Genomic DNA, 17,363 nt, shown 5'->3' with positions numbered 1-17,363 from the left:
TGTTACTGCTGAGGAGTACTGCTTTGTATACATACACCAGTTTATTTATCTATTCTGCTGAGGTACACCTAGGCTGTTTCCAGTTTGGGGCTATTATGGATAAAACTGCTCCATATGATCTTGTTCAACTCTTCCTGCAGAGTTGTGTTTTTTTTTCTTCTTCTTTTTTTTTTTTTAAGATTTATTTTATTTATTTGCAAGACAGAGTGGAAGACAGAGAGCACAAGCCTGGGGGAGAGGCAGAAAGAGAGGGAGAAGTGATTCCTCACTGAGTAGGGAGCCTGAATGGGGGGCTGGGGGCTTCATCCCAGGACCTGGGATCATGACCCGGAGTTGAAGGCAGATGGCTCAACTGACTGAGCCACTCAGGTGACCCTGGAGTTGTGTTTTCATTTCTCTTAGGAAAATGTCTAGTATTGGAACTGATGTACCAAAGGATCTGAGTATGTTTAATTTTATAAGAACCTCCCAGATCCTTTTCTGGAGTAGAGATACCATTTTATACTCCCACAAGCAATGTATGACAGTTCTGACTGTTCCATATACTTGTCACTATTTATCAGTCTTGTCATGTGAATCAGTCATTTGTATTTCCTCTTTGGTAAACAAATGGTTCAAGATTTTGCCAGCTTTTCCATAGGGGCATTTATTTTATTTTCTTACTGATTTGTAAGTTTGTTTTTTTTTTTAAAGATGTATTTTTGAGAGACAGAAACAGAGTGAACAAGTATGCATGAGCAGGGGGAGGAGCTGAGGGAGATCGCAAGCAGACTCTGCACCTGTTGACTGCAGAGCCTGACACTGGGCTGGATCCCATGACCCTGAGATCACAATGAGCCAAAATCAAAAGTCAGATGTTTACCCAACTGAGCCACCCAGGAGCCCAAGTATTTTTTAATTATAAAATACCTTCTCATTTATGTTAAAAAATATTTTCCTCAGCTTAATCCTTACTTTAAAGCTTTCTTTGTTTCTGTTGATTACTGACATTGCTGTTTTAAGATTAGGAAAAATCTATCATTCCTTTTTTTTGTTTGTTTCTTCCTCTGTCAGAATGAATAAAAAATCTTCCCTACACTTAAAACAGATTTTTCCTTACATTTTATACTTAAACATTTCACAGTTTTTCACTTTAAATTCTGAATACATCTGCGATTTATTTTGGTATTTAGTGTGAACTAAGAATCACTTAAAATTATTTTTATTTGCATATTTAATCATATTCTCACTACTACCTACTGAATATTTTATCTTTTGCTCTCTAATTTGAAAATTTTCCCCTATTAGACTGAATTCCTATGTATATTTGGTTTTTCCTTGCATTTCCTACTTAGTTTCACTCTTATACTATTATTATAATACCTTTATAATAAAACTTTCTGGTTATATGATAAAATTCATCTCATTCTTTAAGTAAAAGGAAAGAGGCTTCTTACCAGATAAATTATAGAACTATTTCAACTGAAGGTTCAAAGTTGTTAAGAATTATATTAAATATTTATATTTATTCCAAAAGAACTAATGCCTTCAGAATATGGAATCTGTGCACAGGGAAATAAGGCATGTTTCCCTTAAGTAATCAATGTTGCTTTTATGTCCCCTAATATAGATTATTTGCAATTTTTTCCATTCTACATTTCTTATAAAAATAGTTCTAATATTTATGGTTTCATTGCTATTTTCAATAAGATCTCTTCTCAGGGTGTTTAAAATTGGAAATGGCCGGTTTAGAGGTAAACTAGGCTTTTTATATATATTTTATCACTGGTCACTTTTCAAATTTACCACTTCTAATAATCTTTCAGTTCTCTTCTCTATGAAACAAACAAACAAAAAAACAGCAAAAAAATTTCTTATGGTCTCTTTTTCAATATGTATAACTCTTTTGAACTCTCTAGTTTTCTTTATTTTAACTGATTAGCCAAAGCAATGATTAAAACAGAAATATTCAGCACAATGGGTGAAAAAGAAAAGAAGTACTGATAGCAGGTTATCTTTTTTTTTTTTTTTGATAGCAGTTATCTTTTTCTTGCACCGGACTTTAATGGGAATTTAATTTCGATGCTTGAAAAAAAAAAACAGCTGAATATTTTGCCTCTAGTGTCAAACTTACATACTCTTTCAATGAAATAAATCTTATTTAAACATAGCAAGGAAACTAAACATTCCTAGAATGATTGTTGAGTGACCTTCCATATTTTCTCAACTGTACCATCATCTTTCCAATGTGCCTAAGCTAAAAACCCTAAAGAAATTCTTGTTGTATCCTCCCTTCTCATCCCCAACATCTAACTAATCTAAAGTTCTTTAGTTAACTTTAAGTTTATATTCTCTTTCCTATTTTCACTGCCTTGATAGCATTTTAGTCCTTCAACATCTGCTTGAAATACTTCAACTCAATTTATTAAAAGCCAATGAGATTTCTTCAATGGTACAAACCCAAGCATTTAATCTCATGCTTTAAAAATAAAGGTCTTTTACTTCTCAAAAATAAATATCAATCTCCCTCCCATGTCACCGGTGACCTTCATGACTTCATGATTTGGTCTCATTATAGTATAATATGTTTGTCACTCTTATTCAAAAATAAAAATGTACTTTATCTTCCAAGAATCTGTAACTCTGTACTTTGTTCCTCCTGCAAACATTGCCTTTTCTGCCAGGTGCACTCCTATTCATTCTTTCAAACTTAGTTCAGATTTCTTCTTCGAAACACTCAAATAGTTCCTGGCATTTATTTCTTCTATCTACTGGGCAGACATCTGTATTTTAACATTATTTATAATCTGCTAAAATTATGTGTTTTTTCTTTTTCCCCTAGAGAGTATATGCTGCTTAAGGGCAGAAATAATCATCTTTTGTACCTTTAGCTTCTGAGTGAACAATTTTCAGTATTTTTGAAGTTTATTTGAAATAAAGATTAAGTTTACAAGCCAATCAAATAGTAGGTTTCAGTTGATAAGGTGCTTCCTAAACATTAAAGTAAAATCAAGTCCTTTTCTATTCATTTATGGAAAATCAATATGAAATAAGGTTTTGCTTTAAGCATGCATAATTTTTTACATTGGTCTTAAAATGGTCTTAAAAATTTATCACCGTCATTACATTTCTTGTTCTTGTGAAAATGGTAGATGTGCCCATAACCTCAGAAACTGCTAATAACTTTATGCAGGAGAATTCTTTGAAATTTTATTCAAACTGGTTAATTAGAAATCTAGAAAAATTTACACATAATTATATATTACAAATGGGAATACATTTCATCTAATAGTTTCTGAGTAATTACAATGTAATTAGTGACCAGGGAATATTAATGTGACCAGTAGTATAAATACAAATCCATAGGGGCAAAATAATTTTGATTAAAATATCTGGTAATTGAATGTTTAAATGCTGTAAAACTGATTAATCATCAAATAACTTTTTATTTTTTTAACAATAGAAGACAAATTCCTATTTGTGTACACACTGCTTTGTTTTCTGAGACTTTTTGAGATACTTTCTCTTTGGCTTTATATCTTCATTTTATTACAGATACTCTTCACACTCACATTAGAAAAGCTTCACCAGCAACACGCAGAAGAGTAAAGTGTAAATAAAGACTTACTCAATCCCATGATAATGACACACTGAGGCTTTTTCAAAAGGTAAACCCTGAAGTTTCCGAGGACTAAGTTCCGGTGTCAGAACAAAAGTCTTTTCCCTAAAACAAAAAGTTTTTCATTTGTATTTAAAGTTTATTTAGTGACAAAGAGAAAGTCCAAGAAAGTATCTAAAAAACAAAATCTGGCTTCCTTCTTTTTAAGTGAATCTTACATGGGAAAGAAATGATGTAACATTAGAAAGTAGAAGAAGGAAATCAAACAAGGTTAAGCATAAGTGGGTTTTGTCACATATTTGCTGTGCCTCAAGTTTCTGAAGTTACAATGTTATTTATTTCACAAAACTATTCTGAGAAATGGATAATGAGTGAAAAATGATTTGTAGTGGAAATTCAAGAAGCATTATTCCTGAAGGATTTTTCTTTTTTCTTGGTGTAATGAACTAATGTTTATACATTTAGTTCTTTTTTTTGCAGGGGAATAAATTAAAGTCAATTCAAATCTTTTAGTACCAAAGGTATTTACTTCCTACTAGAACACATGAGAGATCCAGATTTTTCTTTGCCTAGGAATGTAGTCATCTTGACACCTACTTTGAGAGTTAGCAACCTGTTAAATATCAAAGGATATAGAGACTGCTGACTTCAGTGTTCTGCTTTTGAAGTAGGTTTCCAATCAGCAGGTATGATAACTAATCATATAGTGGTGAGCTTACATAAAATATTCATGCTCAATCTCTTTTACACCCAGATCCACAGGGGTATATCAAAATCTCAGGAAGAAAAAGTTCACTGCAATTAGGTTAGGCTCTCCTGGTTATTCTAAGAGATGCCCACTCCCCACAACCCCTAGTTTTCTCTCCCTGAGTTGAAAGTCACTGTTCCAATGCACTGGATCATGTTCCTGAAACTCAGGACAGGGGAGATGGGAATGGAAGAATAATGTAACAGCGGCCTTTACATAGTTAATAGAATGAAATACCAGGGGTCTGAATTCAGAAGACTTGGAAATGGTATATAGAAAGGCAACAGATAGTATAGTTCCATGAATAAATGTGCTTTCACAATTTTTCCCCTATGGCTTTAATAATGAAAACTGCCCACTTGCCACTGAAAATTATCAAGGGTACTATAATAAGCATTTGAAATTATTACATTTTAATATAAGGCATGTGCTAAGTATGAATCCTAAAAAAATATATATATTCTAATTCATCCATTTAAGGTGTTCCACAAAAAATAATAGTAATTAACTGCAATGACTCCAGTATTTTGATGACTCACTATTAAAGTGAATAATTTCCTAATATAAAATGATTTAGGCACCTAGCATTTCACTTCTTTCTTTTAGCATACTGCATCCATTTCTAATTTCAACCCTCTCTGCAACTTTATGTATTTTTCTTTAATTTTACTCACACCTGTTCTTTCTAAAATGTTTTAATAAATATGTCTTTTGTCACTGCTTAATATTTCTTTGATATACACATAGGAGTCATGTCTGCATTCTTTTTAATATTCCAATAGCTACTTGTATAGGTAGACATTGTAATAAGAGTCCATAGGTTCTTGATTTATTGTTAGGAAAGCTCATTCTTCAACTTCAATGCTAATAGAAGATTATTAGATAATGATGTCATTCTTTACTAAGGAACTATATCAAATTTTCCTAAATAAATTACCTGTAAATTACAGAAAAAATCGTATCTCCCCTACAGATATCTTCCCTAACATTGCACCTAGAAAGACATTCTGTTCAAAATGTCTATATAATTCAGTTTTGGCAAATCTACTCAACTTTGTCACTTCACACTTAATGATCTGGGAGGACAATAATCCAATAGCTAAATAGGTGAAAAATGTTTATATACTTCTTCATGCTCCAGATTACCATAAAAAAATATTACAGATCTCTCAAAGCTATCAGGAAAGAAAAATTACACAACTTGTATGTCATTAAGATTATTAAGTCATTAAAATCCAGAAATCCAGAATTATGAAGAGCCTCAAATTTTCAAAGGTGTTCCTTCTCTCTCTCTTTAGTGAACAGCACATGAAGGCAATATGCTTGCTCCAGGATTATCTTTGAGATACAACTGCCTTTAAATAAATCCCTTCCAAAGTTTACCCTTAAAATCAGTATTTTCCAAAACAAGTTTTGTAGAAGAGATTAAAATGAATTATAATTTTTAAGGTCCTCTGGGAGGTCTTCAAAATGATGGATTAACAATTAAGATATAGATTAACAAAATAATAGATTAACAATTACGATGATATATATAGTGAACAAATGATTCAATCTCACAAGTAACTGACATCACAAATTTTACCTGTAATTAAAGCAACTTTAGCAATATCTCATATTTATTAACTAGTAACTTAGTGAAAGTTGTCTTGGAAGTCAAATTAGTAGTAAACTATTCATATTCATACCGAGTTCTTACTCGGTAATATTATAGTTTCAAAAACATTTCTATACTTTAATGTTCTCTTCAGTTGAAAGGCTGTGCTTTTTGCTAATATTAGGCATGACTGACAATGTCATGACAGGTAAAGGCAAAATCAAAACTAGAGAATAACACAGAAAAAAGAATTAAAAATATTTTGCAAGTCAAATTATATATATTTTTTTAAACAACACTGTCCTTTGTATACAAAGTAGAAGCTACTGACTTCTATAGGGAATAAACTGAGGTTGCTCTTATTGCCTTTGTTTTCTTTATATTCAATACCACAAAAAAATAGGACATTGGGTAAGGTAAAATGTGAGTAAAATTAAGTCAAATGATAAGCATTGGGATCAAACTTGTGAATTTTGCCCAAGTAGCATAGGGCATCAATTAACTAAAGAAATGAAATGCAATGTGTTTTAAAATTATTTTTAAAAAATTGGCAACTAAAAGTTTATAACTTACCCCTTTTGAATCTGTAAAGGCTGAAGATCTCCAATTGGTAATCCATCTGAAGTAAAGAATTTCAGTAATTCTTTAGCATCCAATAATGTGATCGAGTCCCGTGGCCCTTCTTTGTGGCCCAGCAACTGCTCAGATGAACGAGGTAATGAACCAGTTCTGAGAAAATAATGTTATCTAGATTATTAAAAGTGGATTAGAATTCATCATAGTCAGGAAAAGGTGATATGAGCAGAAACCAAAACAAAGAAAACTACAGAACTATATATTTAGGAAAGAAAATAAAGTAAAATCTTTGTGAACCATTTAGTGTAAAAGTATATTTTTAAAAATGTAGGTCACAATGAAACTTATAGTTAACCATGTCAATAATGCTACTACTTAACTAAAATAAACATAATTATATTCTTTATAAAAGATGGCATGAGAAATGAGGAGCACCTGGGTGGCTCAGTCCATTGAACATCCAACTCTTGATTTCGGCTCAGGTCATGATCTCAGGGTCATGGGATCAAAACTCCTAGTTGGGTTCTGCACTGAGTGGGGAGTCTGCTTGAGATTCTCTCTCTCTCTCTCTCTCTCTCAACTCCTCCTCTTCCTCCTCTGCCTCTCCCCCTGCTCTCTTTCTAAAATAAGCAAATCTTCAAGAAAAGATAAATGATGGCATGATTATTTAGTAGTGTGAAGTTATCAATTCTATAAAGTTTAAATCTAGAGGGTGCCTAGGTGGCCCAGTTGGTTAAGTGTTTGCCTTCAGCTCAGGTCATCATCTCAGGGTCCTGGGATCAAGCGCCACTTCAGGTTCCTGGCTCAGCGGGGAATCTGCTTCTCCCTTTCCCTCTGCACCTCCCCCTCAACTCCTGCTCTCTTTTTCAAATAAATAAATAAAATCTTAAAAAATATTTTAAATCTAAATGTTTTTCTATGTTCTGAAACCCCATAATCTCAAATTTTGATGGTAGAGACTGAATGTTCCAATTTTCTATGGGCTTGAGAGATTACTTGAAGCACAACCATGAAATGAGACAGTAATCAGAAATCTGTTCAAGGTGTCTCCTAGCCATTATTATAACATTATGAATAAGTACTGAATCATTATTATACCTGAAATAGATACAGGAGTTTATACTTCTCAAACTACTTTACATAAAATATGTTCTTAATTCTCACAAATTTCCCTGACAGACAGAACACATCTTATCTCAAAATGAACACCTGAAAATAAGTACTTTCTTTTGCCTTCGTGGATGTATCTTGCAAGAAGTTACTATGGCCGAGTTCAAAGAGGGTGTTGCCTGTGTTCTTCTCTAGGATTTTGATGGAATCTTGTCTCACATTTAGATCTTTCATCCATTTTGAGTTTATCTTTGTGTATGGTGAAAGAGAGTGGTCGCCCCGATGTTTATAGCAGCAATGGCCACGATAGCCAAACTGTGGAAGGAGCCTCGGTGTCCAACAAAAGATGAATGGATAAAGAAGATGTGGTTTATGTATACAATGGAATATTCCTCAGCTATTAGAAATGACAAATACCCACCATTTGCTTCAACGTGGATGGAACTGGAGGGTATTATGCTGAGTGAAGTAAGTCAGTCGGAGAAGGACAAACATTTATATGTTCTCATTCATTTGGGGAATATAAATAATAGTGAAAGGGAATATAAGGGAAGGGAGAAGAAATGTGTGGGAAATATCAGAAAGGGAGACAGAACGTAAAGACTGCTGACTCTGGGAAGCGAACTGGGGGTGGTGGAGGGGGAGGAGGGCGGGGGGGTGGGAGTGAATGGGTGACGGGCACTGGGGGTTATTCTGTATGTTAGTAAATTGAACACCAATAAAAATAAATTTAAAAAAAAAGGAATAAAAAGGATAGCATAGGGAATATAAAAAAAAAAAAAAAAGATAAGTACTTTCTAAAGTGAAAGTTAGCATACCAAACCTAGAAAAGAATCCTTATTACTAATTTTCAGATAAAGATACTAACACACATTAGTTTGCATTACAAGCCCAGGGTGACACAGTCATTTAAAATGATAGTCAGAACTAGACTGACTCTGAATTAAGTACTATTCCTACACTCTCACTCTATAAACCTAAAAAGCTCACAGGAAGTTTAAAAACCAGAAAAAGGAAAAAAACTTAGTTTCAGAGAATGGTAGCAGTTTTATCAAGCACTGAGTCACAGACCATGCTATTGCTCTATCATCAAAGCATAAATAAAATCTTCTGAAACCTCCACAGGAAATTAACTTCATGACTTTATATTAATTCAGCTATCTCCCAATTATCACTCCAATCAAGAATATTTAATTACCAATATATTGGTGATTGTATGATTAAAGTGTTGACATTATGGACTTAGACTTCTATTTCTATACATTAAAGATCAATAATATACCAACAATGTGCCCCTTCTTCCTCCTATCCCCTTTATTTTTAAGCTGAAAACATAAACCTAATAAAAACAAACAAGAAAATATTCAAATATTTTCTCTGAATTCCATACTCCAAGAGAGTAGGAACTACATTATGAGTTTAACCTAAATTTCTACATAGCTATTCTCTAATTATGACTCACAAATGTTTCTTAATGAATATTAATCCCAATCATTTTATAGGCTAGATTTGGGATGTTTATAATTTGCATTTATATAGCCCCGAACACAAAGATATCTGAGCAATTTAAAAGCCCAGTTTGTGATAAATTGTACCATCAAGATATGTCTTAGGCTAAAATCAATCAATAAAATAATAGTGCTTTATTTTGTCTAGTGTTTTCAAGGTTACAAAGTACTTTTTCATATATAATCTCATTAAACATTGATAAACTTTAAGTAGAACTGGGATTGTTATCCCCATCTTAGAGATGAGGCAACAAAGTCACACATGTGAGTTAGCCCAAAACCAAATTCTTATGACTTCTGAATTTCACTATGTAAAGAACCTTTAATTCTCCAGTTAAGCTTATTTTAACACAATACAAATTCTGTAAATATGCAAAGTAACTTTTGTTCCCAACCAAAAATTCAGTAGTATCTCCCCGTATTGTTACACTCTCACAAGTATTTGAGTATTGACTTTGCAAATACCATTGGGAGTTACTAAAATGAGTTCACTGATGATAATGTATAGACTCATAATCACTGTATGTAATTTAGTATGAAGGTATGAGGTTAAGGACAGTGAAAGGAGATATACCAAGGTAGAATGAGGTAAAAAAAAAAAAAGGTGTAATAAAATAAGCTTCATGAAAAGAAGTAATGTTATAGTCCTTGGGTGCTTAATGAAGAAAGAGAACACTGAGCTGCAACATTTATAAAATACTTAAGAGAAAGGTGATATTTGATCTAGACCTTGAATGACAAACAAGCCTCTGGTTCAAGATGATGGTGCATTAAACATACATATTAACCTCTCCACTCAAATAAATGGAAATCACAATGATGAAGTACCAGACACTAAATTCATAAGAAGGTTGAAAAATGAAAGATGAAAAAAATGGTGGAACAAACAAAAGGGATAAACTAGAGCAAGTGCATAAATGAGAGCTAGAGAGAGAAACTTACAAAAAAATGTGGAATCTGTCTTCTATCCTACAAAGCCACAATGAGACTCTACGCTTGGGCTGAGTGGCAAGGGGCAGAAATCAGGCAATGTATTTTAAGAACCCTACTAGAACAGTTGTTTAAGTATCACCCTCCCACACCCTTCCTTATCCCCACAATTTTATCTCTAAGTGAAAATAGAGAAACCACTCTCTGAAGATCCAGAACTAGATGCCTGTCCTAGCCTCAGTGGTGATGCCCCCAGAACAAAACCCCATTATTTCAGTCTTGAGTGAAGGACTAAGGCTGCTGGCCTTCTGATACCCCCAGAGGTACCCCAAAGTGAAGTCTACCAGGTATGCTCCACCCTGCATCTCCCTGCCCACAACATTCAGAAGACAACAGGCGGGAAACAGGACTACATATATGGAGAGAAAATAAACATCAACTACCTATATAAAGCAACTTCATAATAAATTCTGACCCAGTAACAATCAAGGACCACCAGACATTGGAGGAAAGCTACACATACGAGGAAAACAGCAAAGGAACAAACAGAACAGATCCAAGGATAATGAGATCATCTAAGGAACAGATAAAGTAAGTTAAAAGAAGATTCCAATTAACATCTTTTTAGTATCTTCCAAATTCTCATTGTTAATAAAAGAAGAGATTGCTAATGAAAAAAAAAGAGTTGAGAACACAAAGGAATTATTAGGAATTTAAAATATGACTAACAAAAAACTAAAAGAAGAAAGCATGGGTCAAAAAAAAAAAAAAAAATCCCAACTATAGGAGTGCTGACAATATGGACTCCATCTTTGGTCCTCCATCTCCTTCATGTAATGAACTCTCTCAGGACTATGTTCCAGGCCCCTTGGGGGCTAATGCATGCCCTGACCACGTGAAAAGGCTTGTTCTGATCTTCCCTAAAGTTGTTTAGGTAACTAGCAGAGATAGCTTAGTTTCTTTCCCTTTCTCCTCTCTAACAAACAGATGGCTCCAACCAGGTGGGTTAAATCCTTTGACCTCACTACAATGACCTATGCCCATCCCCTCGCTGTATAAAAACTGTGGATTAAGGTCTGAATTTTGTGGAGAATAGCTGCACAGTGCTGGACTGTCATGCGCCTGAAGCACCATCAGTAAATTACTCTGAATGTATGTAATGTAGAAGGTATGTAATGGCCTGCTTCTTTTTTTTCATCCTCAAGTGCCTTCTCAGTTTGGAGGATACTTTACTGTCTTCCCTCCACCTTCTAATACCCAAAACATAGAGCAGTAAAGGTAGCCTGGAAAGGCATTCACTAAAATGTTAACTATGATTATGTAGGGATCCCTGGGTGGCTCAGCAGTTTAGCGCCTGCCTTTGGCCCAGGGCGCAATCCTGGAGTCCCGGGATCAAGTCCCACATCGGGCTCCAAGCATGGTGCCTGCTTCTCCCTCCTCCTGTGTCTCTGCCTCTCTCTCTCTTTCTCTGTGTCTATCATGAATAAATAAATCTTAAAAAAAAAAAACTATGATTATGTACACACAGAAAGTACAAGTAGACACTAGGGAAGAACAGCATGTTCTCAACATCCTACTCTGTAACGCTCCATCTACCTGTCTACTTAGAATACGCATATGTTCCTTTAATAAAGAAAAAATCATTTCCTAATAAAACTAGAAAATACTTATATTTCATAAACACAATGTAAAGATTAAGAAAAAAAATCCATTTAAAAAATACTAAGCTATTTAAATATTACCTCATTTTTTGCTTAGCTTTTTCAAAACTTTCCAAATTTTGAAGAACATGCCTTTCTGGCCATTCCAGAGCATTGGTTTCCATTAGATTTGAAGAAGTAGATTCCACTGAACTGGCATCTAAAGTGAAAGAAACCTACATAAGTACTAAAAATTATTAACATTGAATTTTCTACATGAAAACATATATATCTATATATAGGTATAGATAGATATAGATATAGATATAGATATAGATATAGATATAGATATAAAGCCGTGTTGGATTAACTACACAGTACTTACCTCAGGCACTTATTAAGGATATATCTGATGGCCCAAACAATGCAAAATGCCATTAAAAAGGTTTTTGGAAATGAAAAAAAAAAAAAAAGTCAAACGTTATTTTACTGTCTCTTCATAAGCTATGAGCTAGAATTCAGAAAATGAATTAGCTCTATGAGGACTCCTGTGGAATAAAAGCATAATTTGCCTGTTTTTTTTGTGAAATTAGTTCTAAATGAAAAGGAGGCAACTCTGGAAAATATATTAGATATACTATGTGATTTTCACACCAGAAACAGGAATTAGCAGCATTATCCAGAAAAGTTCTTATTTCTAAAAGAGATTACTTCATTCTCAAAAGTACAATAATGCAAAAAACACAGGATATTCTGAGATAAAGGTTTTCACTTTAGAAAGAATTTTCACTTATCCATTAATGTAATAAGATGCCTTAACATACACATCTTCATTAAATGTTATTTCACTACTAGTAAAATATTTTATATCACAGTGTGCTTATCCTTCTAGCAATGAACTGAGATTGCTAATAACACTTCAATCTTTATCAAAAACATAAAGGGACAGCTTCCATTTGCATTATAAATTATTAGTACATCCAAACTAATTTTAACACTGTCAAAATTATTGTCCTACTTCCAAACCTATCTGGTTGAATTGAATTCCAAACCTATCTGGTTTACTATCACTGTGAACTCTTACACACTATTCTAATAGAGTAACTGAAAATTACTGGACATTAGTTGTTTGACTAACCATCAATTCTGACAAAAATACCCATTTTATTCTTTGGATTCTTACAAAATGATGATTTGATAAGGGAATTTTTATACAAAAAAGAAACAACTGAAACATAAATGAAAACTGAAGCCAACTGCATGTTATTTTCCCTTTATTCATTAAACTATTTAACTTTGAATATTAAAATATCTTTAATGACAATATTGGATTGCCCCCACCAAACACCATCCAAATATACCACACTTCCCATTTCTTAAATAAGGATAGTGAAATACTATTTTATACAGCAACAGCTTTATAATAATCTACTGTTTAATGTTGACATGGCTTTCTACTAAATGTATAAAGCAAATATCATTAGCAGATCTGAGCAATTACTTGCTGAGAACTCACAAGTCATGTTAAATAAAAATAAATATTAATTGTTCCTAAATATTACAATATAATTAATTATTAATGTTGACTATACAATTTATATAAGTATAAATGACATAGGCTAAATATTAAGGAATGGATGGAGACATGCACATGTACTTTTGGGGAATAATTTAATACAATTCTTACAGTAAAGTAAGACAATATTTTATTTATGTGGCAATCAGGACACCATGTTTACGATGAAAAAGCACAAAAAGGGCCTCTTTTTTGTTCTTGGAGAAACCAAGAACACTGCTTTAAAAAAAAAGTTTTACTTTATAGGAGAAACAAAGAAATGAAAATGATACAATAAGGAAATAGGGGCTCAAAACCTCCCCTACACAAATCACAGTAAACAAAAAGGAAGTAATATTGCAGATGATAATATGTAGATAGTAATATAGGCCATCATAGCCTTATGTACATAAATATGAATAAATCACAAAGAAAACTTATATTGTAATTGGCATATTCTGTTTAATAAAGTAAGAATTATAAGTACATACCAGAAGATTCTTATTAAAATACTTAAAATAAAACTGCGATCTTATAAAATTACCTAGAAAACTCATTTGTGCAGTGTGCTTATGTACCCCAATGGTCTGAGGTAAAAGGAGACAGTTACTATATTTTGAGTCCAGATATCTCATTTGACACTGTGAAAGTTTTTAGCAACTATGTGGCAATGGATATATGAAATGGTTATATCAAGACATTTTTTTCATGCTGATTTTCATGTTACCCATGCTAGAGTTTCTACAAAAAAAAAAAAAAAAAATCAATAATCCTGATGGTGAGCAATAATTCCTGATGAGTGTGGTTGTTAAATAATGGGACTGGCATTGTTGCTTCTTTTGCTGTGTGTTTTGCATTTACTTACTTACTTATTTATTTTTTAAGATTTTTATTTATTTATTCATAGAGACACAGAGAGAGAGAGAGGCAGAGACACAGGCAGAGGGAGAAGGAGGCTCTATGCAGGGAGCCCGACGTGGTACCCAATCCTGGGCCCCCAGGATCACACCCCAGGCTGCAGGTGGCGCTAAACCGCTGCACCACAGGGGCTGCCCTGTATTTTGCATTTAGATGTATTTATTCAAACAAAAGCTACAAAGGATGTTAAAGATCACAACTTCATTCCTGGAAGTCATCTCAAATTTCACTTCAGGCTCTAAAAAATCTTCAAGGTTTCTTTCATTTGTTCAACATGACTTTTGGGAGGAATGAACTCCTATGTGCCAGGTACAGTACTCTAGGGCAATGGAGAGTAGGCATCACTCTTTACTCTCAGAGAACATATGATTCAGAGTGAAGACAAATAGTTAACAAATAATTACATCTATAGTATATAACTTAAAATGTGAAAAATAATTTAAAGAAAGATACAGAAAATGAGTACAACAGGAAACAATTTAAACTGAGGAAGGTCTGGGAAAAAAAGCTTCTTTGAGGAAGTAGCATTTAAGTCAAGATATGAAGAATGCCTGTTAATCAGGTAATGATTGGGAGAAAAGTATTCCAGAAAGAGGATCCTCTGTGTATAAAGTTCCTGAGGTAAAAAGGGATGTGACGTGCTCAAGGAACGGAAAGACTCTCTGTGCCACCAAGGAAACAGAAATGTGGCAATGGAGAAGGTTAGAATCAGACATCAGTTAGGGTTTTTGTAAGCCATATTAAGGATGACATATTCTATGTACAATGGAAAGCAATGACAAAGGTTTGAGGAAAGGAGTGATATAATCTGATTTATATTTTAAAATGAACACCCCTGTAAACAGAGTGTGTTAACAGTGTCCTAGGACTTGACTTCGTACGGGTAACTGTGAGATAAATTTCCATACTTACAGAAAAACTCTGTGTAATGACTTCAACCCTTCCTATCTTCCAACTATTATCTCCTCCACAAGTCCTCTGAGTAAGCCAACTTCTCTCTGGATCTCAGTTTGTTGCCTTCATGACTCTGGGTATAGGTATGGAACTTCTCCCTGGAAAATGTGTTCTCCACTCAACCTAGATCCTATGTATCACTCAAGACCTACAACAGAGTCCCTTCACTCCTAACAACGTGTTCTGTGACTATCCTACCCTACTTATATTCCTCTCCTTTAAATTCACATTCATTTATTTAAAAACAAACATATAGGGCAGCCCAGGTGGCTCAGTGGTTTAGTGCCACTTTCAGCCTGGGGCGTGATCCTGGAGACCTGGGATTGAGTCCCATGTCAGGTTCCCTGCATGGAACCTGCTTCTTCCTCTACCTGTGCCTCTGCTTCTCTCTCTCTCTCTTTCTCTCTCTCATGAATAAATAAAATATTTTTAAAATAAATAAAAATAAAAACAAACATATAGCACTTCATACCAAGTGACTTTCTAAGCAATTTATAAATAATTCCTTTAATCCTTGTAACAACCTATGCCATCTCTAATTTAAAGATTAAAAAAAGCTTGAGGCTCAGAGAGGTTAGAAAACTTGCCCAAGGTCACACAGCAGGTAAGCTGCAGGGCCACATCCAGCCTTGTTAGTCTGGATCCAGAGTCCATGCTGCAAACAAGAAACTGTGTCTCTCATTTATTGAATACATTTCCCATTTACAAGAAACTTGACACTGTCTCTAACACCTGTCAGATTACTCCGTACTGTTAACTGAACTTTCTTACTGATATGTCATGATGATGATAATGATAATACAAATAACAGCTAACGGCTCTTCGGCATTTATTATGTTCTCACATACGTCAGCTCATCTAATCTTCAGAATAACCCTAGTGAGTGGGTAATAGTATTAAGGCCATTTTAAACACGAGGAGGCGAAGGCATAGAGAGATAGAATAACTGCCCAAAGACATTTGGCTAACAAGTGACAAAACTCAGATTAGAGCCCTGGCACTTGAGCTCCAGAGCCTGGGCTCTTGAAATGGCTCTGTGTTCTATTTTATTTTGCTTCTGAAATCGATCATAAGCCTGCTGAAAGTCAGGGATCCAAATTTTTACTTCTTTGTTTATCTTTATGGTGTCAAACAGAGAAAGGCTTTCAACAGACATTACTGTTTACTTGATTCTTTGGTCATTTTCTTATCAACTTATAGAATAAAAATGATTCTCCTGGAATAAAAACAAAAAATTACCCTGTACTTTTAAAATGCCAGGCAAAAAAATAAATAAATAAAAAAAAATAAAAATAAATAAATAAATAAAATAAAAAAAATAAATAAATAAAATGCCAGGCAATAATCAAATGCTTTCTTGTTAGATTCTGTAAAGCTTCATTGTATTCAAATATATCACAAGAATAGGAACCGAGAAAATAGAAATGCAAGTTAATATAGAAATGATTTCCTGCTCCTTCAGTGGAGTTTGCTGACTGTTCCTGCTATAATGTATGGCAAATGTGGAGCATCTAATTGTAGGTAGTTTTAATAATCATAAACTTACGTGTAGGTTCTACTGTTCTCATCTTATGAAAACATAGCTTTATAAAAATCCACCTATCTAGCAGCTTAGTAATAGTAGTAAGAGGAATCACCTTAAAATGATTCTCCCTCTGCTCAAAAACAATAATATTAAACATGCTTAATGAAAGAAGTTTTTAGTTTAAATGGTGAGAAATAGTTCATCAAATACATACACATACTTGTATAAACAAATACATATATCACTGTTTAAATGTATAAAATATTTTTGATCACCATTTTATTGGTTTTAATAAGAAATGTCATAAATGCCATACGTACAAAAAGAATCCATATTTAAACTAACAAAAAACTTACCATTTAACATATTGGAGGTTTTAATTTTGTCTGTCTTTATTGGAATTGTTTTAGGAATAACAGCATCAAAATGCTCTAAAAAGGATTCCCTTGTGAGTATCAATAGACTTTTGAATTCATCAACAGAAACTGCTTCAGGCTGCTTTGCCAACTTTCTCCTTTCTGTAAGACAACAAAAACGATTAGCCATATGACTATTATTCTAAAGACTCTCACGAAATTCCTCTACTACCCTTTTAGGAGAAATATTTTCAAAAGTAAAATAGGTGAATTTCTCCAGCACATCAGCATTCCTATTGCTGTAGGCCTGTTTTCATTTTAACCCCATCTGTAGGTAATGATAGAATT

The 17,363-nt window shown here is 33.6% G+C and overlaps 1 protein-coding gene across 3 annotated transcripts in view; it reads right to left on the bottom strand.

Moving 5' to 3' along the window:
- LOC112662022 (MDM2 binding protein) overlaps nt 1–17,363 on the bottom strand; it is a 71,089-nt gene that overhangs the window by 9,337 nt on the left and 44,389 nt on the right. For 2 of the 3 annotated variants that reach the window (XM_025450299.3, XM_025450301.3), the window contains exons 14-17: nt 17,016–17,177; nt 11,810–11,927; nt 6,517–6,672; nt 3,608–3,703 (exon numbers count right to left, since the gene is read on the bottom strand). In XM_025450299.3, the coding sequence (XP_025306084.1) occupies nt 3,608–3,703; nt 6,517–6,672; nt 11,810–11,927; nt 17,016–17,177 (532 nt within the window). The remainder of the gene's footprint in view (nt 1–3,607; nt 3,704–6,516; nt 6,673–11,809; nt 11,928–17,015; nt 17,178–17,363) is intronic. The other variant, XM_025450300.3, reaches the window with a different exon arrangement.

This window comes from Canis lupus, chromosome 13, assembly GCF_003254725.2.
Source record: "Canis lupus dingo isolate Sandy chromosome 13, ASM325472v2, whole genome shotgun sequence".
NCBI classification, from domain to species: domain Eukaryota; kingdom Metazoa; phylum Chordata; class Mammalia; order Carnivora; family Canidae; genus Canis; species Canis lupus.
Note: the sequence above shows the minus strand (reverse complement) of the source record. Positions and strands in the feature narration are given on the sequence as shown.